Source organism: Typopeltis vanoorti, chromosome 1, assembly GCF_054136105.1.
Source record: "Typopeltis vanoorti isolate ZY-2024b chromosome 1, IOZ_Tvanoo_1.0, whole genome shotgun sequence".
Lineage (NCBI taxonomy): Eukaryota > Metazoa > Arthropoda > Arachnida > Uropygi > Thelyphonidae > Typopeltis > Typopeltis vanoorti.
The window spans coordinates 145701910-145724603 of NC_143549.1; the positions used below are offsets into that span (position 1 = coordinate 145701910).

Sequence of the window (22694 nt, forward strand, 5' to 3'; positions counted from 1 at the left end):
TGCCTTTCCACGTTTCAAGCCTTTGATGGCTTTTTCTACTTCAAGTATGGATATGTCTTCCAGACTGTATGTCTGTTGAGTGTTTTTTACCACTGTGCTATCACTGCTTTTTTCATTTAGCTAATTTTCAAAGTAATTATCCATACTTCAGGGATATCTTTTTCTCCCATTTTCATGTCACCTTTATCATCTCTAACTCCTTTTACAGCACTCTTTCCTCCATTCCTAAGCTTCTTCAACAACCTCCAGAATATTTTGCCACCTTCTTGATATTTATTTTCTATGTTCTTGCCAAAGTCCTCCCATGACTTTTGTTTAGCTAGTTTTACACACTGCTCAGCTTTCTTACATTTGTCTATGTATTCAATAAGAGCACAAGATGACTTATTTGCCAGGAACTTTTGATATGCTTTCTTCTTTTCCTTCACTGCCTCTTTAACTTCCTGTGTCCGCCATGGAGTTCTGATTTTTCTATCCTTGCAGACAACCTCACCTCATGCCCCTCTCTGGCTGAATCAGTCAGGGTTTTCTTCAAGGCTTTCCACTGAATCTCCAAGGTTTGGTTCCTGTTCTCAAACTCTTTCATTTTTTCTTCAATAATCTTCAAACCATCAGAGTTTTAACCTTGAAAACAGTATTTAAGGTGCCTTCATTAGATTTATATCTGATCAGATCATTTACTGTCAAAATTCATTCAATCACTCTTTCAGATAAATGAGTTGATTCTCTATTTTTTCACTTTGTTCTGTATTTCCTCTGAAAATAGTATTTCATTTGAATATGGTTTAACATCACATGATGTTTCACAACTGGTCATAATAAGTTACACTGATTCCTGGAAGCATATGCATGGTGCACCTGCTACAGTAATGCTGGTTAAATTTTATGTAGTTCTATGGGTAGGGCATACTACATGCAAAATAAACTCGAAAAAAAAAAGTTCTATGAGTTTCAATTTTTTAAAGCACTGAGATAAGTTCTTAATATCTTCTGAAATGAAATTTTGTAGTTCTTGAACTTAAAAATTAAAGGTGTGTGTTATAACTCCACCCCCATTGCAAAACACAGCTAAACTTTGGTGATACTCTATAACATAAATTTCAAGTAACAAATATTAAAGAACAATAAAAAGAAATTCAACTGTAAAGCTTACAGAAATGTTTTAAAAGAAATAATGTGCATTTTTTATAGACACAACAGGTGAATTTCTTTATTACAAGAAAATTTTAAAAAATTCATAATGGACTATTAGTACACAAAGAGCATAAACAGCATTAATGATACTACCATTTAGAAAAAAAGTTGACATGTTTAATTATATCTTAATCTCTTTCCAAATTTATATAATTTAAAGTAGTTTAATTTTGAAAGTGAGTTATCAAAATATATGTTATATATCTGAATGAACAGTCACTAGATAATCCACAATGTCACTAAATGATCCATACATGCATGCGTCAGGGAATCCGTTTGGCTCAGCAGTGAATGTTCATTGCCGACAAATTGTTCCACAATACTTTTTATGCTAGTAATGACATATAATGGTAATCTAATTATTAGTATTTTTTTGGAGCTTGTTAATAGGTGTAGTTCTCTGTTTATTGTCTGATACATTCTGCTAATAGATGTGGAGAAATGTCAGTAAACAAATGAAAATTGTCTGAATTAATGTTTTATTTACAAAATCAGTTAGTTTTGAAATGCTTAAAACTAAAACATGATATTATTACCAAAATATAGTATTATCTTTTTTTTTCTTTTTATGTCAGGGTGCTACTCTTCCACTCTTATCACAGAGTTTAACTTGGTTGAGAGATGAAATTTCAAAACGGAAAAGAGATGTTGGCTTTACTGGAGAGTCTGTTGATGTGATCAAACATGCTTATGCCTTACTGGGAAAGAATTTGATTACCACTGAAAGTATTCAGATGGAATGGTCGTCTAGTGATATGGAAAATAACAATTTGAAAATAGTGTTTTACAAACCAATTATTAAGATACCGTGTGTCTTGCATTTGCAGTATTATGCAAATTCAGTTATTTCTGTTTTCCTGATGGAAAGTATAACAGGTATATTTCTCTCAACAAATATTTATTGAAATACTAATTTACTTGTGCTACTAAATATGTTGATTTAACTTTATGAATTGATTTGAAGTTAATTGTTTAGTTTTGTGTGGCTGATTGCTTTTATTACTCGAGTAATAATTATTGAAATCTAAAGTTGCGTTTTCTTATTTTCATTACTCTTCTAATTTCAGCTTTGTTGATTTTAAACATGAATATTATAAGATAGTAAGAGGAAAACTGTACAGAATGCTAAATCTGTATAGTGTAAACTGACCTTATATAGAACAGTATATTAACTGAGAGTTTCTGATCATCAAACCATTAAGGAAAGATGGTTTGATGTCAAATCAGATGTAACAGATGGCACACCACTTCTGACATATGTAATCTCTGCAGACCATGACATGAAGGAAAGTGATCTTAAACTTTGATATTCAAATAGAGGATACTAAACTAACCTGTATAACTGAGAGAAGACCTCCACATAGCCTTTAAAGGAATGTGGAGAACAGACTAGGGCCTCTGACCCAATGTCCAATCCTCACTTTCTCGTGGTGCATCCTGTTGGGTATCTACCTGGATACTGAACAGAACGAGGATGGGCTGGCAATTTGGGATTTAGCCGACCAAATTGTATTCTTATTGGTTAAACCAAAATACAAATTGATGATACAACATGACAAAATTTCATTCTGGCTGGGGCATTGCCCGGTTAAACAAGACCCTCGTTGTTTTCGCCAGGGAACCAGGGCGAACACTGAAAAGTCAGCTACTGGAACAAATCTGAAAACACACCCCAACTCAACATCACCAAAATTAAAGATCGGTACTATCAACATAAGAAGCCTGAATAGCAAAGAAATGGAGCGCTAGCGGAGGAATTAGATAAGTACCAGATAGACATGATAGGGGTGACTGAAACAAAAAAGACAAAAACTGGTGAGATCTTTCTGAGCAATAAATACAAAATGTTATATTCAGGCAATGACAATCAAGGAAAAGAAGGAGTAGCCAGAGTATTCAACACAAAATACGAGGCTAATTTCTTGAATGGCAGGCAGTCTCAAGTAGAGTAATGTGGGCAAATATGAGAATGGAGAACTGGACAGTGAGACTTATTTGTGCCTGTGTCCCATAGAAGGTTCTACTAAGGTAGAAGTGGAATATTTTTTTGAGGAATTTTTTGAGGCTTTAGAAAAAGCAGCTGACACAATGAAAAAGGAAAAATTGGTCCTTGTTGGGGATCTAAATAGCAGAGTAGGAAATGATTGTCAGTCGTACAAAAATATTTTGGGAAAATTTGGAGAAAAGAGCAAAGCTAATAATAAAGGCAAATATCTGTTGGATTTCTGCTCAGGAAATGGTGTGGTTATTACTAACACCATGTTCCAACATAAAAAGGTGCACAAATTCACACGGAGAGAAGAGGCAAAGAATAAGAAAAGTCTCATTGACTATGTTATTGTTGATAGTGATGTTTTCTTCCTAGTGCAGGACACCAGAGTGTACAGAGGATTTGAAATTGGAAGTGATCACTATTTAGTCTTGAGCAGGATAAAATTGAATTTCATATTGAAAAGAATAACATGTAAGAAAGTTTTAAAGCGAATAAAAGTTGAGCAGCTCTCAGATGTGAACTGTAGACTAAAATACAGAAAGATTATTGAAGAAAAAATGAAAGAGTTTGAGAACAGGAACCAAACCTTGGAGATTCAGTGGCAAGCCTTGAAGAAAACCTTGATTGAATCAGCTAGAGAGGCATGTGGTGAAGTTGTCTGCAAGGATAGAAAAATTAGAACTCCATGGTGGACACACAGGTAGTTAAAGAGGCAGTGAAGGAAAAGAAGAAAGCATATCAAAAGTTCCTGGCAAATAAGTCATCTTGTGCTCTTATTGAATACATAGACAAATGTAAGAAAGCTAAACAGTGTGTAAAACTAGCTAAACAAAAGTCATGGGAGGACTTTGGCAAGAACATAGAAAATAAATATCAAGAAGGTGGCAAAATATTCTGGAGTTGTTGAAGATGCTTAGGAATGGAGGAAGAGTGCTGTAAAAGGAGTTAGAGATGATAAAGGTGACATGAAAATGGTTGAAAACGATATCCTTGAAGTATGGAATAATTACTTTGAAAAACTGCTAAATGAAACAAGCAGTGATGACAGCACAGTGGTAAAAAACACTGACCAGGCAAGCAGTCAGGAATACATATCCATACTTGAAGTAGAAAAAGCCATCCAAATCTTGAAATGTGGAAAGGCAGCAGAAGTAGATGATATTCGACCAGAAATGCTGAAGTATGGTGGTATAAAAGTCTTACAGTGGCTGCCCTGCATAGTTCAGAATGCCTGGACAGAGGGACGAATTCCCGATGATTGGAGTAGAGCTCTCATAGTATGTATATATAAAAAGAGAAATAAAACTGAATGTGAGAATTAAAGAGGTATTTCTCTACTGAGTATTCCTGGCAAGATCTATGCAAGTATACTTGAGAAACGGTTGAGAAGAATTGTGGAAGAAAAGCTGGGTGAAGAACCAGCTGGATTCAGGCCAAATAGAGGCTGTCACGATCAGATCTTCACTTTTCGACATATAGTCGAGAAAGCATGGGAATATAACAAAGATCTGTATTTAAGTTTTGTCGATTTGGAAAAGGCATATGATAAGGTGCCAAGAGAGAAGCTATTCAATACGCTGCAGTTATATGGTGTCAGTGAGGCATTATATCAAGCAATACTTAGTCTTTATTTGAGTTGTAAGTCAGCAGTTAGAATTGAAGGAAGTACAGGAAGATGGTTTAATGTTAAATCTGGTGTGAGACAAGGATGTTCATTAAATCCTCTGTTATTCATTATCTATATGGATCACATTATGAAGGAAAGTGGTATTAAACATGATATCAAAATTGGAAATGTTAATGTCAGCTCTTTGCTTTATGCAGATGATGTTATACTTCTAAATAAATCCGCTACAAGTCTGCAAGATTCTCTGACTAAATTGAATAACTGTTGCAATAGATATGGTATGAAGGTCAGCAATAAAAAGACAATGAATATAGGCAGAATCATTGAAATGTCTACTGTGTTGTGAATGGAGAACCTGTGGAACAAGTAAAATATTTCAGCTACTTAGACATGATTTTTAGTGAAGATGGTAAATTAAATATAGAAATAGACAACAGAATCAACAAAGCTGGTATGGTAGGAAGTCAATTGAATAAATTCATATGGAATAAGAGAGAAATTAGTGAGAACACTAAATTAGCTGTATACAAGACAGTGTTCAAACCAGTTTAACTTATTTATCTGAGAGCTGAGTCAGAAGTAAAACACTTGACCAAAGACCAGAAACTACAAATATAAGAGTCCTGAGAATGATTAGAGGCATGAACAGATGACATCAATGGCAATATCATATTAAAAAAGAGGATATTAGGAAAGATCTTGACATTGTCAGCATCCAGGAATGCATTAGCAGAGCTAATCTCAGGTGGTATGGTCACTTGAACAGAATGGGTGAGGAAAGATTAGCAAAACAAGTGTTCTCTGCCAAGTTGGCAGGAAAACGACCCAGAGGAAGACCAAGATATAGGTGGATTGATACGGTACAAAGTGCCTTAGACGATAGAAATATAAGATCTGTTGGAATCTTGACAAGTAACAGACTGATTTGGAGGAAAATTGTAGATAGGATGTTAGTAATGATGTAAATTTTTCATATAATACTATCATATCCTGTACACCCCTTGAGGGTACATGGCAGGAATTTGATGATGATAAACTGTAGATGATAATCTTTTAACCATGCTACCGAGCAGGATACATATATATATATATATATATATACACACGTCTAAGTTACCATAGATGGAAATGCATATTAAAATTGTAATACAATTGAAATTACATTGAAATATATGATGGATACGAAGCGTATGAGGATGGATATTTGATCTATAATGACCGGTAAGGTGGTTAAACAAATCTGCATGAAGTCTGCACATTCTTCAGAATATTGAATCATTTTGTGACATTTTTAGTGATGATGGCGAATTAAATATGGAATGAGAAGCAAATTAAATAAATTTATATGGAATTTGACGGAAATTAGTCAAAAGACCAAGCTGACAGTATGTAAGGTAGTATTGAACCAATTTTAACATCTGGATCAGAGATAGCTATGTTCAAAATAAAGCATTTGATCAAATACTGGAGGCAACAGTTATGAGAGTTTTATGTACAGAAGGCATTGATGGTAGAAGATATGAAAAATTACGATAACAGAAAATACTTGACAACATGAAATGTGGTTTCAGAAATTTTCTCGATTAATTTGACATTAAAATATTCAAGAATGTGTGATCAGAGTCTATCTGAGGTGGTCACTTAAACAGAATATGATATGAAAGAAGTTTGAAGCAAAACTGGATTGGGAAAAAAATTATGTTTATGTAAACCATGCTTTAGAATACCAAAATGAAGTTCCCATCAGAAACTATATTATGTCTGATTGTGATTTTTTACATTCTGAAGGAATATATCAGAAAATGATTATGCTATTATACTGTTATTCTAACAAGTATTAGAATAGCATTTGTTGAATAAGTTGGCAGTGCTTTAAATAAAATAATAAAAAAAAGGCACAAAATAAATGATAATAGTAAATGATCCATGTGAAGGACGTCCAAAAAGTGTAACAACAACAGAAATCATTAATCAAATGCATGATATGGTATTGGATGACTGATGAGTCAAAGTGCTTGAAATTGCTGAGACTATAGGCATTTCAAAAGAATATGCAAGATATATTTCGCATGAAGAATTGCATATGAAAAAGCTTTGTGCTTGCTCACAGCAGATCAAATACTCACTCGCATGAAAATCTTACAAGCTTTGTGAATTCTGTTGTCTATTTCCATATTTAATTTGTTGTTTTTACTACAAATTGTGCCTTAATAGTTGAAATCATTCTGTAGTTTCTGTTTAGAGAATGTGGTTGAAGGTTTTCTGTGTTCTTGCCTATTTTCAGTTATGGGTGCTTTTTATTGCTGATTTTCACACTGAATTTGTTACAGCTGTTTACATTGGATTTGTTAAGGAGTACTACATTGTCTGTTTAAAACAGAGTTAAGTCTAATTCTGATAGTAGGTTTAATGCCACTTTCTTTCAGAATGTTATCCATATAGATGATGAATAAACAGTGGAGGTAATGTGCACTCTTGATTTTACAAAGTCATTTTCCTGTACTACTTTCAGTTCTGACTGTTGACTTACAGCTTACAGAATAGGAGAGGAAAGGTTAGCAAAACAAGTGTTTATGCTAGGATGAAGGGAAAAGAAAATCTACAGAGACAAAGATCTAGATGTATTGACACAAAAAGAACTGCCTTAGAAGACCAAAATATAAGATCTGGGAATATTTGGAGTCCTTACAGATAACAGCTTGAGAGGAAAATTATTGATAGGAAGTTAGTACCAATGTAAACTTTCATGTAGTACTATCATAATATCCTGTGCACAACCGAGAGTACATAACAAATTTTATGATAATAATTTACAACTTAAATATAGACTGTGTAATTTTGGTACAGTGTCCCATTTACGCCATATAATTGTAGTAATTTGAACAGCTTTTCTCTTGGAACCTTGTCATATGCCTCTTTCAGATATAAAAAAAAATTAAAAAACCCCTTAAAGACAGATCTTGTTATATTCCCATGATTTCTCAACTATTTATCATGAAGTGAAAATCTGATTTTGGAAGAATAACTTTAATGAGTACAGATGGTAGAGAAATCACAGATTCTGATAAAATTGTTGAGTTACTGAGTGACTACGTTGTAAGGATATATTGCCAAGTGAAGATATTGTTATCGCAGAGGTGACAGGGACTGATGTCAGAACAGAGGTTGAAGAATTGGTAGTATTTAGTATATTGCAGAATCTGAATGCATATGCAGCTGTGGGATTGGTGGGATATTGGCTCTAATTTTATGAGAATGTTCAGGAGAACTGGAGATGCCTTTGATTAGGCTGATTAATTTAAGTCTCAGCTCTGGCCAAGTTCTTAGAGAGTGGAATAAGGACAAAATAATTCCTTTGCATGAAAGAGGATCTAAGTCTGTGATATTTATTTAGTGTATGATGATACATGAATCCTATATGGATAGTATGGCGCCATCTTATGAAGCCAGTATGAAGCCCTTGGTTATTAGTGTATTTTTTGTTTGTCAGTTGCATGTGTTCTGGCCAGTTTTGCCTGTTCTGAGGGGCAAATAATCTTAAGTTTCTGGGCAAATAAACCGTCCACCTCCATATAAGACTTGACTACCTTGCCTTTAATCAAAAGAGACTAGATAAAGGTTCCTCGTGTCATGGAGGGGAATTGAACCCAAGTCTTTCCGACCAAAGGGCTTCATCTGTACCAACTGAGATATGGATGCTCTGTGATAACCAATTATAGACCAATCAATATCGCAGGAGTGGTGGTAACTCTAATAGAAATGTTAGTCAAAAAGAGAATTCGGAATGGGTGGATAATAATATGCTCTATAAGGGATACCATGGCTTTGTGAAGGTGGGAGGGGGGTCAGCCATACCTTAGTCTTCTTTTTCTTCTTCTTAGCTTCCCGTATTAGGCAATTGTTTGCCTGTAACGTTTTCAAGGGTTTAAAAAGTCTTCTGCCCATCTCCTCCTGGGTCTTCCTCTTGATCGGTGTCCCTTTGGTTTATATTTCCAAGCAATACTTGGCCATCTGTCCAAGTAATTCATTCTTTCTGTGTGGTTTTTCCAGTTCTTTCTATAGTCTGTGATGTCTTCTGTTATGTTAATTATGAAAAACTGTTTTCTTATTTCTTCATTTCTTATCTTGTCTATTCATTCTTTTATAGCCTGCAAGCGGTCTTTGGAACTTCATTTCTGAAAGCAACTTGGCCTTGATGTGTTGCAAACAGAGCAGCCATGCAAACATCTAAATTATCAGCTGAAATTATTTGGCACATGAAATTGGTGGAGAAGGTTTTGATACATTTAGCCAGAACAATGTAGACGAATTGCTTGTGGATAATGCCTTTAGTGATGATGATATTATTGGATGTTGATTAACTTTAGATCTCGTCGAAGATCCAGAAAACGATTGTGAAGCAGAAGAGAAACCTTTCTCCCTCACTTCAAATATAATTCGAGGTCTTGAACTGCACAATAAATTGGAAAATCATTTTCTTGTTAATGACACAAATTCTGAACGAGCCTTTAAATTCCAACGTGAGCTGAAGAACTGTATGTCTGGATATTGTGAGCTGTATAAAAAATTAGTGAAATCATCATCGCAAGGTTTAATCACTGATTATATTGTCAGTAGAAAAAAATCAGCACAGAACGAGGGTGAAACTAATTTTGTTTGTGAAGAACCATTGCCTTTACCATACAGATCTGATGCGCTCACCATCTCTTCTGGCGATGAAAGTGACTTTGCACCAGTTCGCAAACGGTGCCGAATATTATCTAATAGCGATGATATTCTGATGACAAAATGTAAAAAAAAAAATGTTACTTTTCAGTAACATTAAATGAATAAAGCTTTAAAACAAACTTAGGCATTCTTATTTTCCTGAATTTTATAAACTTTTTTATGCACTTTTAGGTTTATTTTAATTCATTGCTTCAGTTTTATGCAGTTTTAGAAAATTATGGAACGTATCCCTAATTTTTCAATGTCAGTTTAGGCCTTTTTTGTGCGATTTTTTATATGTGATTTTCTGTGGAACTTATCTACCGCATAAAAAGAGACCCGACTATATGTATATATTGAAGAGTATTAGTGATAATCCACTTCCTTGAATGAGATCTCTATTGGTTTTAATTTTTTCGGTTGTTTCATTATTAATTTTGATTTTAATATGGCTTTCTTCCATTATATTTGCTATTGCTTTTGTGGTTTGAGGTGGAGCTTTCAATTCATACAGTATACCGATTAATTTTGTTCTGTTGATTTGATCATATGCTTTCTCATAATCTAGGAAGGCCATATATTTTGGCAGGTTAAATTCTATTCTTTTTTCTTTAATTTGGGATCTGTGCAGGATCTTCCTTTCCTAAAGCTGCATTGTTCTTCTCCAATAATTTCCTCAGCCCATGGTACCGTACCTCATACATTAGGAAACTACTAAATTTTTACAATAGTGACAGCTGAGTTCCATGAAGGTAATGGCTACACTGATAAATGTTGAATTTTGCAAAGGTATTTGACAGAATACTACATGGAACTCTGTTATTAAATCTGGTGCAAATAGGAATGGATATGAAACTGGCAATATGGATAAAAGGGTGGCTGGTGGACAGATACCAAAAAGTAATAATATGGAGCTGCAGAATCCAGGAGAATGCAGATGACTAGTGGTGTGCTGCAGGGCTCTGTGCTTGGAGCACTGCTGTTTGATTTGTACATAAATGATGTAGGAAATGATTTGAAGGAAGATATTCAGTTGTTTGCTGATGATGCAAAGTTAGGTAGGGAAGAGTTAATCAAGGTGATGTAGAATTTGCCTCGGGCGGCACTTTTTTTTTTTTTTTTTTTGGCATTTAAGAAATCTTGCCTTACTGTCTATAAAACAGCAACTGAGTGATGAAATAGACTTCGACAATGTCATCAACAATTTTTCAAACAGAAAAGCAAGAAAAAAACATTTTTGAATGTTAGAATTAAAGTTTTACTTCAAAAATAAACAGTGTTTTTAATTTATTTCCCTATACATCATTTTGACTTTTCATAATTTTTTTAAAAACCTAAGTAGGAATTACCAACATTTCAGAAAAACTGTGCCATTTATAACATAATAAATCAAAACGCATGTTTTGAATACATATGGAAACATAATTAATTAAATTGGAAGTAAACGATTAAAAGTGTATCATCATTAAACAAAGTTTTAATTTTTATTAAACAAATAAATAATATGATCTAATTATGTTACTACTTTCTTTTAATGAGATGGTTGAGCCTCTCGGCCTTTGCAGTTACTGGATATCTGGCTCAATATTGGTCAAATTCAGTTCTGTATTTTGTTTTTATTTGAAGAAGCAATGAAAATCCTTTCTCACAAAGATGGGTTGTAGAGAACTGCACGACGATTTTCAATGCTTCTTCAGAAATTCACTTCTCACTGAAGGCGAGATCCAAAATCGAGCCAAACCAAGATCACAGAATTGCATTTTAAGTCCACTGTCACTTGAAAGCTCAATTAACTGTTCTTTTTTTGATAACGAAAGGTCATTCTTTTGACTGCAAGCCTGAAATGGATCGCAAACCCACAGAAATTTTTTATGAAAGTTATTTGGAAAATATGTTTCAAAATTCTGTTTTAGATTTTTGAGGGTCACAAACCCTTTCCAGAAACTCAGAATCAACAAAAATATCATTTTCCACTAAAAATTATTCCAATGTTGGAAAAGGTGCAAATTGTCTGTCTTTTATATAATTAATCCATAAAACCATTTTTTTCTCGAATGCTGTCGAATGCTATGTTGTCGTAGGCATCAAGAACAGTTAAAGAATTTCTCTGAAGAGAGAGATTTAGTTCATTTAATTTTGAAAAAATGTCTGAAAGATAGAATAGTGTTGATAACTATGCTTCGTCACCAAGGAGTTCAAAATCAGAATTATGTTCATTTACAAATAATAAAACTTTGTGCTTTAATTGAAATAACCTTGTTAGTACTTTGCCCCTGGAAAGCAAGCGATTTCAGAATGAAGCAAAAGTTGTATATATTCACTGCCCATTTCATCGCAGAGTACTGAAAATAACCTGTTATTTAATAAAATTAATTAACTTTAATAAGATTAAATTTACAGCATTATGTAGCACAGTTTTAAATTCTGTGGCATTCCTTTGGAGGCTAATGCTTCCTTATGTATGAAACAATACCCAATTCATATCCCCAGCTACTTTCTTGACCATAGAAACAACCCAACTATGCCTGCCTGTAAGGGCTCGAGCTCTATCCGAACAGAAGCCTATACATTTTTCCCACTGGATCTCTTTGTGTATTATGTAATTATTGAGAGTGTGAAATATTTCTTCTCCAGTTGTTCAGGATGGCAAAGTTCTACAAAACAGAATATCATCATGAATGTTGTTATCATGCACATATCTTACGTATCATATTAACTTCGCATCACTTGTAACTCATAATAAGGGCTCTTCTTAACTCTTTCAATTAACTGAGATTCTACGTCACCTGACATATCATTAATTCTGTGACCGACAGTGTCATTTGAAAGAGGAATCAAATCAACATCTTTTATAGCTGAAAGTAGCAAATTTTCCCCAATAGAATGAGGTTTCCCTGTTTTCACTATATGCAAACTTAAGAGATAGGATGCTTCCAGTGCCTTGCTGTTAATGGAACCCATGGCCGAAACTATATCTTTCTCATGATTTAATGTCCCAAGTGTTGCTGAAAAAATTCATTGGCTTATTTTTCACATCACAATGTTTAGTTTCTAAATGTCGTCAAAGTTTTGCAGGTTTCATGCACTCGTTCGGCAACACTTCATAACACAAAACACATTGAGATTTCTGTTCACTTTCATCTTCACACCAAGTAAACCTGAATTCCAAATATGAACTGTTATATTTCCTACTGTATTTTTTCTTTGAACTGCTTGTTTCTTCTTTAATAGTATCAGATTTACTTGCCATTACAACACTTGTATCATAATTAAGGTTAGCATCACCTGTTTCATTTGCCCTTCTTTTCAAAGTCCTAGTTCCAAGTCACTTTTCCATTATTAAAAAACGTTTCCGAAAAATATATAAATATATAATACCAGAGTTAACTCAGGTCACACTTTGTCCAAGTATCACTTAGCACTTCTCAAGATATTCTGAGCCTTGGTTGAAGGAGGGAAACCTTCAATAATAAAAATCAATAAACAACAAGCCATTGGTTGAAATGTGGATAACACATGTTCACTTCATCCCTCTTTTATTATTGTCATTCTGTTACTACAAATTTAACGGCAGAAGGACGAATAATAAAAACCACTAAATTCTCTTGCTTCTTTTAAATAATAGGATGTTGGCTCTTTGAAACAGATTTCATAGTTCCTCATTATGTCTTTGTTCATATAGTCCAGTATTTTGATTGTCAGGTGGTCCAAAATTTTTTCTCATTACTTTTCTGTCAAATGTGATAAGTTTTCTATTATCTCCCTTTGTTGTAGATAGCTTAATTAGAGTTTTTCTTTGGATTTTCTTGATAATATTCTGGACTTCAGGAGTTGTAAAACTGCAAAATATACACGATTAGCCTTCTCAGTTCTTCTCTCTCTCTCTCTCTCTCTCTCTTGATTCATATCATCATCAATGTTTATTAAATTATTTCAGGAAATTAAAACATATACCAAATATTAATTAAAAGAAAACTTTAATCGATACTTCCTATATTTCATCATTGTCATCTTCATGGGAACATAAACTATGATAAGAGTAACTGTTGTTCCCGGAGTCCTAAAGGTGCCCCCTAGTGGGCTAAATTGGGTTGTCTTGTCTGTTGGACTAATGTTCTCATGATGCAAGCTTCCCAAATTTTGGGCAATCTCATGCACCCAAATTTGTTGAGGTTTGGGAAGTTTTTTAGAACTGAGGCTGATTCCATGAACAATCTTTCTTATTTATATTTGCTGCAGTGTAGTAAAGTGGCTTTTTTTCCATCGTATTCTGTGGCAGTATCCAGAGCATGGTCTGCAAGCCCAGAGCAGCTATATTGGTGAAACTAGATGTAGTCTTTGTGTTTGGATATCCTGATATTAGCTGTCCTGCCTGATTTGGCCATAGTAGGACAGTTTACAGCTTCAAGGGACCTGGTATATTTCAGGTAGGTCTAGGGGAAGTGGTTGGTCTTTGGTAGAGCAGATAAGGGATGCCAGTTCCTTATATTGTTTGTAACCGGTCATCAGGTCCCTTGAAGCTGTAAAACATCAGCCCAACAACTAAGACAACCCAATTTAGCCTGCTAGGGGACACCTTTAGGACTCTAGGAACAATGATAGTTACTCTCTTCGGTCTCATTTGCTTGTTGTTAGTGCCTGCGTGCACTTATCATAGTTTTATGTTCTCATGAAGATGGCAATGTAACATTGTCGAAATATAGGAAGTATTGATTAAAGTTTTCTTTTAACTAATATTTAGTGTACATTGTAATTTCCTGAAATAATTTAATAGTCATGTGTTACCAACGTATAAGCTTATCAACAAGAATCATCATCAATGTCGAGACTCCTAGATAGTTAAAGTTATCTACTTGCTCAAAGATATAATTATCAGCAACCAAGTTGGATCGATCTTGATCAGTCCTTGAAATGCACATATATTTAGTCTTTGCCTTGTTTATGACAAGATGCTTGCTTTGATTAAATTAGGCACATTGTGTATAACATCCTCATAAGAGTCTCCAAGGATAATCAAGTTTGTTGTATCCTTTCTCTAACAAGCGCTAATGAAGTGCGTAGATAAATTTTTTTAGCTGATATAGAGTTGATATGACCTCTGATTATAAGGAACTTAGGAATTATGGAGAATTCCCTGCAACGTTTAAGGAACGTTAAGTGGTTCAAAAGTTTGGCTTTTCTGCATTTTTCTCTTTCCATACACCGAACTTTGTGTTTCATTAAACTATTCAAGATATACATTTTTGGTCGTTTTTATAGATAGAAATACACTTTTATTAATACAGACCAGTATTTTACAAATAAACATTTATTAAAACCTACCAGTTTCGCCAGCAAACTGTCTGGCTTTTTCAAGGTATTACGGAGATATGAAAGTAAATGCAAATTAAAAGGAACATAAAAAACGTTGTAAACCAAACTAGTATCTATGGTTACACGTTTCGCGTGACAAAGATGGCTTATTGTTCTTATTCATTATCACGCATGCGTGTTTGTTGTAGACTTGTAATGTGATTACTAGCTAGCTGTAGTTCAGATTGATTGAGAGAGAGGATCAAGTTTTTCCACGAACTGTTGAGAATTATACCCTGATTTCTGTTGAGGTTTCCGCCGGTTATTAGTACTATTGTGGCTTCCTTGAATACACGATGCCTGTAGTCGTCATCGAGATATGGCATGGAGCTGTTTTGCCAATCTATCGTGTGGTTAGACGTGCAGAAATGATGTGCTAAGCCGGAAGAAATGCTTCTGTTGTGGTTTACATCACCAACATGTTCTTTTTGTCTAATTTCTAAACTTCGTGAAGTTTGTCCAATGTAGGCAAGACCACAGGAGCAGGGAATGTAATATACTCCTGGATATTTGTAGAACAGAACTTTATCTTTTGGAGATCCTAAAACTTGTCTGATGTTGGTGGTTGGTTTGAAGACCACTCTGATATTGTTGGCTCTTAGTATTCTTGCTATTTGATAAGAAATTGACTTGATGAAAGGTATCACTACAGTAGAAACGTGCTGACGGTGGGATTCTTCTTGTCTGGGGTTGTCATTGTATAGATATTTTTTGATGATGTTTTGAGGGTATCCATTTTGTGATAATGTGTTGGCTATTAGTGAGAGTTCATTCTGTGTATCCTCCTCTTCTGATATAAACTTTTTGGCTCTATGTTTCAACATGTGGATAATACTCAGTTTGTGTGACTTGTGATGGTTTGAAGTATAGTGAAGATATCTTCCAGTATCTGTGGGCTTTCTGTAAATGGATAATTTGACACTGATTGAACAAAACTGGCAAAACAGCTCCATGCCATATCTCGATGACGACTACAGGCATCGTGTATTTAAGGAAGCCACAATAGTACTAATAACCGGCGGAAACCTCAACAGAAATCAGGGTATAATTCTCAACAGTTCGTGGAAAAACTTGATCCTCTCTCTCAATCAATCTGAACTACAGCTAGCCAGTAATCACATTACAAGTCTACAACAAACACGCATGCGTGATAATGAATAAGAACAATAAGCCATCTTTGTTACGCGAAACGTGTAACCATAGATACTAGTTTGGTTTACAACGTTTTTTATGTTCCTTTTAATTTGCATTTACTTTCATATCTCCGTAATACCTTGAAAAAGCCAGACAGTTTGCTGGCGAAACTGGTAGGTTTTAATAAATGTTTATTTGTAAAATACTGGTCTGTATTAATAAAAGTGTATTTCTATCTATAAAAACGACCAAAAATGTATACCTTGAATAGTTTAATGAAACACAAAGTTCGGTGTATGGAAAGAGAAAAATGCAGAAAAGCCAAACTTTTGAACCACTTAATGTTCCTTAAACGTTGCAGGGAATTCTCCATAATTCCTAAGTTCCTTATAATCAGAGGTCATATCAACTCTATATCAGCTAAAAAAATTTATCTACGGATAATCAAGTTATTGGATAAGTCAATAGTATACTGTTCCCATTTATTTCCATTCTGCACTGTTTGTTTATTTAGATCTGATGACTTTTTTCAGAGCTAGATTGAACAGTGTTGGTGAGAGAGCATCTCCTTGGTGGAGTCCAGATTTTATTTCAAAACTTATGAAAGTTGTCGGAGGAAGCATATCTTACATAGGGTGTGGTGATCACAAAGTCTTATCATATTTATATACTTCTGTGATATTTTAAAAAGTCTCGTTGCATCCCATAGTGCATTTCAATATATGCTTATTTATAATCCACAAATACTAAAAGTAATTATTTAGCAAATTCATGATGTTTTTCTGTCAATTGTTGGGGAGTGAAAATGATCTGTGATACTGTATTTACTCAATATAACTTGTACTTTTTTCCCCCAAAATTAAAGCTAAAAAACCGTTGTGAGAGATAAATGCGGGAATTTTCAGAAATTAAAGTTTTCAGGAAAAACTGAAAATGGGTATGACTTACCAAGAATCTCTTATTCACTATCGCTACTTACGGCCTTGAGAGCGGTTTCCTTGTGTGCATTGTCAAAGTCATCTACCCAAATACTTTCATTTTCTTTCCCATTATTTCAAGTAGATATTACCAGTAATTTACAAGACTTGAGATGTGTAATGAACATCCTTCACGAATGACTAATGAGAAGTGAAAGCAGAGCGTGGGAAACAGACAGCAATGGTAGGCCAGTAGAAGATTGAGCAGCTATGGAGATGTGCATATGATTGGTGCTGTATTAACAAAAGATTGTGTGACCCAAAGACAAAGGCAAGCTGACAATTTTTGAGTTAAAATGCTAATTTTCTTCAACCGAATTCATAACATTTGAAACTGCTATAACAACAGTCATATGTATTTCTTAGTTTTAGCACGTTTACAAATTTTAACACATTCAGTTGAATTTTATTGCCGCTTGTTTGCATTTGAGCTGGCTGACTCACACGCATCTAATTAAAAACAATAGTTTTTAGTTAGATACTGTGTTTGCTGGTGCAACATATGGTTTTGCTTTAGTCTATACAGCATAATGTGGGAAGGGAACATGTTATTCATTAGTTAGTGACGTTTTTATCCCAGTTGTTTTTAATTTTACTGTTTGTTGAGGACTTGTTTACTGCAGGGAGCGAGTTATCGCTCCGGCATGAAAGTGTTTAAACTTTTTTTCTGTGTGTGAGGTATATGTGAAACTTTTGATTCTTTTTCGTAAAGTAAAATTAGGGATGTGAGTTATACGCGAGGGCGAATTATATTCGAGGAAATACAGTAGTGAATATGATCTGTTGTTGACTTCCCCTTGCAGAAGCCACATTGATATTCTCTTTTAATGTTTGAAGCATATATTTATATATATATATATACAGGGTGTTCGGGATAAATTTGACAGTTTCGTAAGGAAAAAGAAAATCTTCTTTGTATCTATTAAATTTAATGAATTGACAAAAAAACATTACAGGCAGAGTTATTTACAATACTATCAACAAGATTTACTCAAAATAACCACCATTAGCATCGATCACAGCTTCAATTCTGCTTCGGAACCTCGAACAAGCTGATGCTACAGTCTCCCTGGGAAGGGCCGCAAAAACTGTTTTAATTTTATCCATTAACTGGGCTTTTGTATTACTGGAAGTGCGATTGGTGTCTTTTTCAACTGCGCCCCATACAAAATAATCCATGGGGTTAAGGTCTGGGGAGTTTGGAGGCCAAACATTTGGACTGGTGAAGTAGAAATTTTCAGACAACCATTTTTGACTTTTCCCAGAGGTGTGGCAAGGGGCCGAATCCTGCTGCCATACATACGGCCTACCATTGGCTACCCTTGTTATCCAGGGCTTGACTACAGTTAGCAACTCCACGAACAAAGCCCGAATTCCAATGCCAGGGTTCTTCAACACCTGTTCCTGCAGATTTGCGAAGAATTCTGCTGTACGAACGCAATCAGATCGTCTGCTAGGGATCTTTCTTCTTGCTACATCCTCGTAGTCACCATTGCAAGTCTCTAGTTCATGCCTGATTGTTTTTACTGTATTCAGGGAGCATTGGGCAGCAGTCGTAATATCCTTATTTTGATGGCGGGCACGAATCATCATGATACAAGTTATTCTCTTCCATGATTCAGGTGGGTTCCAGCTATCCATCCTTTCTGACATCTTGTATATGAATGAAGAAGGGTCCAAACTTTTAAATGAAGAGAAGTGTGTGTTAATACATGTAACTTACGGAAAAATATAATTAATTATAAATATGTCAAATTTATCCCGAACACCCTGTATATACATACATTAATTCTTTTCTAGATCAGTGTTGACAATATTTTGTAGCAAGTGTCCAGGAGAGATATACTTCTATAGTTACTGGTTATTTAAATAAAAGTAGGACACAGTATGGTTGTATTTCAATCATTTGGGATTTTTTCTTTTTTGCATATCAGCTTGATGAGTTCCTAAATCTCAGTTGTTAAAGAGGTTTCTCCAAATTTTAGCATTATCAATATTTATTAGTATTTTGGTATTATTGTTGATTTGTTTTAAAAGTTGTATACTACTAATACTGTTAGCTTGCCAGTAGTATCAAGTAAGTTTATTTCAAGTTAAGTTCATTAAATTAAAGAATCCGAATGCAGCATCTGTGCATGCTAAGTTTGAACAATGCTGGATGTTGTCACATTCTGTTGTTCACGTTCACACTGTCCGAGGTCTGACTTAGGTATATTTTTTATCAATGCTGACCAAACTTGGTGTAGAATTCGGCCCTGGTTTTTGTTGCACTGCATTGGAATTCTGAGCATATTTGCAGCTTCTTTAAATTTCCTTGTGAAACAGTTTTTTTCAATATAAGACATGTTCATTTTATGCCAGAGAACATTATGGTTAGTGGAAGTTGTGTGGGATGCTAGGCCTGATTTGTGTTTTCTCCTTTTTTGCACGTCTTTTTGGTGTTCGTTCATACGAATTTCCCCTGATCTTCCTGTCTGGCCTACGTAGCAGAAACAGTGAATTTTATATACACCTGGGTTTTTTAAAGGGTGATGTGGAGATTTTGGGGGATGTAGAAATCTTGATATTTTTTCTAGCGAAAGAAAAGCAACTTTAATGTAAATCAGGCCTAGCATCCCACACAACTTCCACCAGCCATAATGTTCTCTGGCATAAAATGAACATGTCTTATATTGAAAAAACTGTTTCACAAGGAAATTTAAAGAAGCTGCAAATATGCTCAGAATTCCAATGCAGTGCAACAAAAACCAGGGCCTAATTCTACACCAAATTTGGTCAGCATTGATAAAAAATATACCTAAGTCAGACCTTGGACAGTGTGAATGTGAGCAACAGAACGTGACAACATCCAGCATTGTTCAAACTTAGCATGCACAGATGCTGCATTTGGATTTTTTAATTTAATGAACAGTTAGACGGCCATAACATCATAGAATTGACTATTTTGAGTAATTTCTCATTTCATGTGTTTAAACTTTTAGTTACCTTTAACCCCTGAAGAAGTAAGTCAAACGACATACGAAACTTGTTGGGTTTGTTTATTTTTATTTATCTTAATAAACATGTGGTCGCAATAATGGAATCTTTCTTTATCAATATATGTGCTCAAGACAAGAGCCACTTCTCCTTAAATTCATAATACGTGATGCAAAGAATGTCTGTTTAAAATAATAACAACTGAAACTGGTGAGACAACTTAAGGCATGATATTTTGGCCTTAGATTGCTTTAGATTGGGTTGGCAGAACTATTGACCTTACACTGCGCTTCTCCTGCTTCCCATTCCAAAGCATTAGGTTTTTTTTTAATTCGTTTTCATTACTCTTTTTTTTTTTTTTTTTTTTTTTTTGCTGCACTTTGTTATATAAGTATATCTTAGAATCAAAGTGCAATGTCAGTTTTGTTATCATTAGTGTATAAATAATTTCATCCATATGAAGTTTAGGGAGATATAAAAAGAAAATTCCTGCTGTAACTATATTAGTATTTTACTTCTTTTTGGATGTAAATTTCATTTTGACAGCTTTCTCTTGCAGTCTCAAATTATTATTATTATTCTAACATTATTTTGACAAAATTAAAATGACTGTTTATTCTCTCTCTCATAGTGAATTCTCTGTTTGCTCTCTTGGATGAAGAACTTGACAGTTGGAAAGGATATGAAAGTAGATTTAATGTTTCTAAACAGTCATTAATAAAAAAAGCACTTGAACTTTGTGATATTCTGCAGAATGAATTCATATTTGCTCCGGTACGTATTTATGAAAATTTTTGTACATCACTGTTGCAGTTTACTCTTACTGTAGTGAATTTTGTTGCTATATCAAGCTACAGAAGTCTCATCCACAGCCCCCCACATCATCAATAGTATTGAAGAAATTCATTACAGCAAACCTTTTCCTATAAGAGACTGTTTCTTTGTTCCATCTGAGTTCACTACAGTCAGTCAACACTAATACACATTTTCCCTTTCTTAAAATTATACATGTTACATTATACAAGTATACCATGCTATCCAGTGATTTGAAGTTATGTTATTGATCTCTTTATACCATCTTCACTACATAATTTTTGCATCACTGAAATTCTTTCTTAATTCCTTCCACTAGGATTGCAGTTGGCCAACCTCATATTGAGATGGCTGCTTTTTTTTTTTTTTTTTTCATTCCTCTAAACAGCAAACCATCCCAAAAAACAACACATGCAGTTAACAAGCATGACATACTGTACTAGCGTCATTGCCTTATTTGGCTGTAATTCCAAAGAAACTGAACTCGTATCTGTTGCTGATTTCACTGAGCTGCTTGGCTAGCTGATATTATGGAAATTTTATGTCCTGATCAAATATGATGCTAACATTTACATATTAAGCACTAATAGAACCTAGAAGGAAATAAAGAAATATTTGTTAACTAAAATTGGTTAACAAATATTTTGCTTTGAGCATATCAATTTTGGTGCTAAAGCTAAGAGAATAATAGGAAATATGAATATAGTTGATATTCACATGGTATATTCCGATAATTGGACCACATTTTTTTAATAAACTGTATAAAACACAATGAATTAATAAAAGACCCGACAAGTTTCGTAAATCGTTTGACTTGCATCTTCAGGAATAAAAGGTAACTTAAAGTTTAAAACACAAAGAAAAGAAAAATTATTAGTAATAGTTCATGCTATAGTTGTAGCCGTCTGACTATTCATAAAATTAAAAATCAGAATGCTGATTCAAAGCAGTGCTGAATTTAAACAATGCTGGATGATACCACGTTCTGTTGTTCACGTTCATAATGTCCGAGATCTGACTGAGGTATATATTTTATTAAAGCTGACCAAACTTGGTAGAGAATTAATCCTTAATTTTTATTGCATTGTGTTGGTATTTCAAGCAAGTTTGCAGCTTCTTTAAATTTCCTTATGTAACAGTTTTTTTTCTATGTACGACATGTTTGTTTTCTACCAGAGTATGTTGTGGCTGGTGGAAGTGGTATGGAAAGCTAGACCTGATTTTGTTTTCTCTTCAGTTTTGCACATCCTTTTGGTGTTCGTTCATGCGAATTTCCCCAGATCTTCCTGTCTGTCCTACGTAGCAGATGCTGCAAGAACAATAAATTTTGTAAACACCTGAAATTCACATGAACGAACACCAAAAGGATGTGCAAAACAGAAGAGAGAACAAATCAAGTCTAGCTTTTCATACCACTTCCACCAGCCACAATGTACTCTGGCAGAAAACATGTCGTACATTGAAAAAAACTGTTACATAAGGAAATTTAAAGAAGCTGCAAACATGCTTGAAATACCAACACAATGCAATAAAAATCAAGGATTAATTCTCCACCAAGTTTGGTCAGCTTTAATAAAAAATATACCTCAGTCAGATCTCGGACATTATGAACGTGAACAACAGAACGTGGCATCATCCAGCATTGTTTAAATTCAGCACTACTTTGAATCTGCATTCTGATTTTTAATTTTATGAATAGTCAGATGGCTACAACTGTATAGCGTAAACTATTATTAATAATTTCTCTTTTCTTTGTGTTTTAAACTTTAAGTTACCTTTTATCCCTGAAGATGTAAGTCAAACGATTTACGAAACTTGTCGGGTCTGTTATTAATTCATTGTGTTTTATATAGTTTATTGAAAAGATGTGGTCCAATTACTGGAATATACCATATGAACTTCTAATAAACCACAGAAACCT

The 22694-nt window shown here is 34.3% G+C and overlaps 1 protein-coding gene across 4 annotated transcripts in view; it reads left to right on the forward strand.

Annotated features, from left to right (window-relative positions):
• Positions 1-22694, forward strand: part of LOC150110513 (glycerol-3-phosphate acyltransferase 1, mitochondrial-like) — a 297539-nt gene that overhangs the window by 235724 nt on the left and 39121 nt on the right. For all 4 annotated transcript variants that reach the window (XM_090394365.1, XM_090394374.1, XM_090394356.1 and 1 more), the window contains exons 16-17: positions 1770-2070; positions 20592-20734. In XM_090394365.1, the coding sequence (XP_090250491.1) occupies positions 1770-2070; positions 20592-20734 (444 nt within the window). The remainder of the gene's footprint in view (positions 1-1769; positions 2071-20591; positions 20735-22694) is intronic.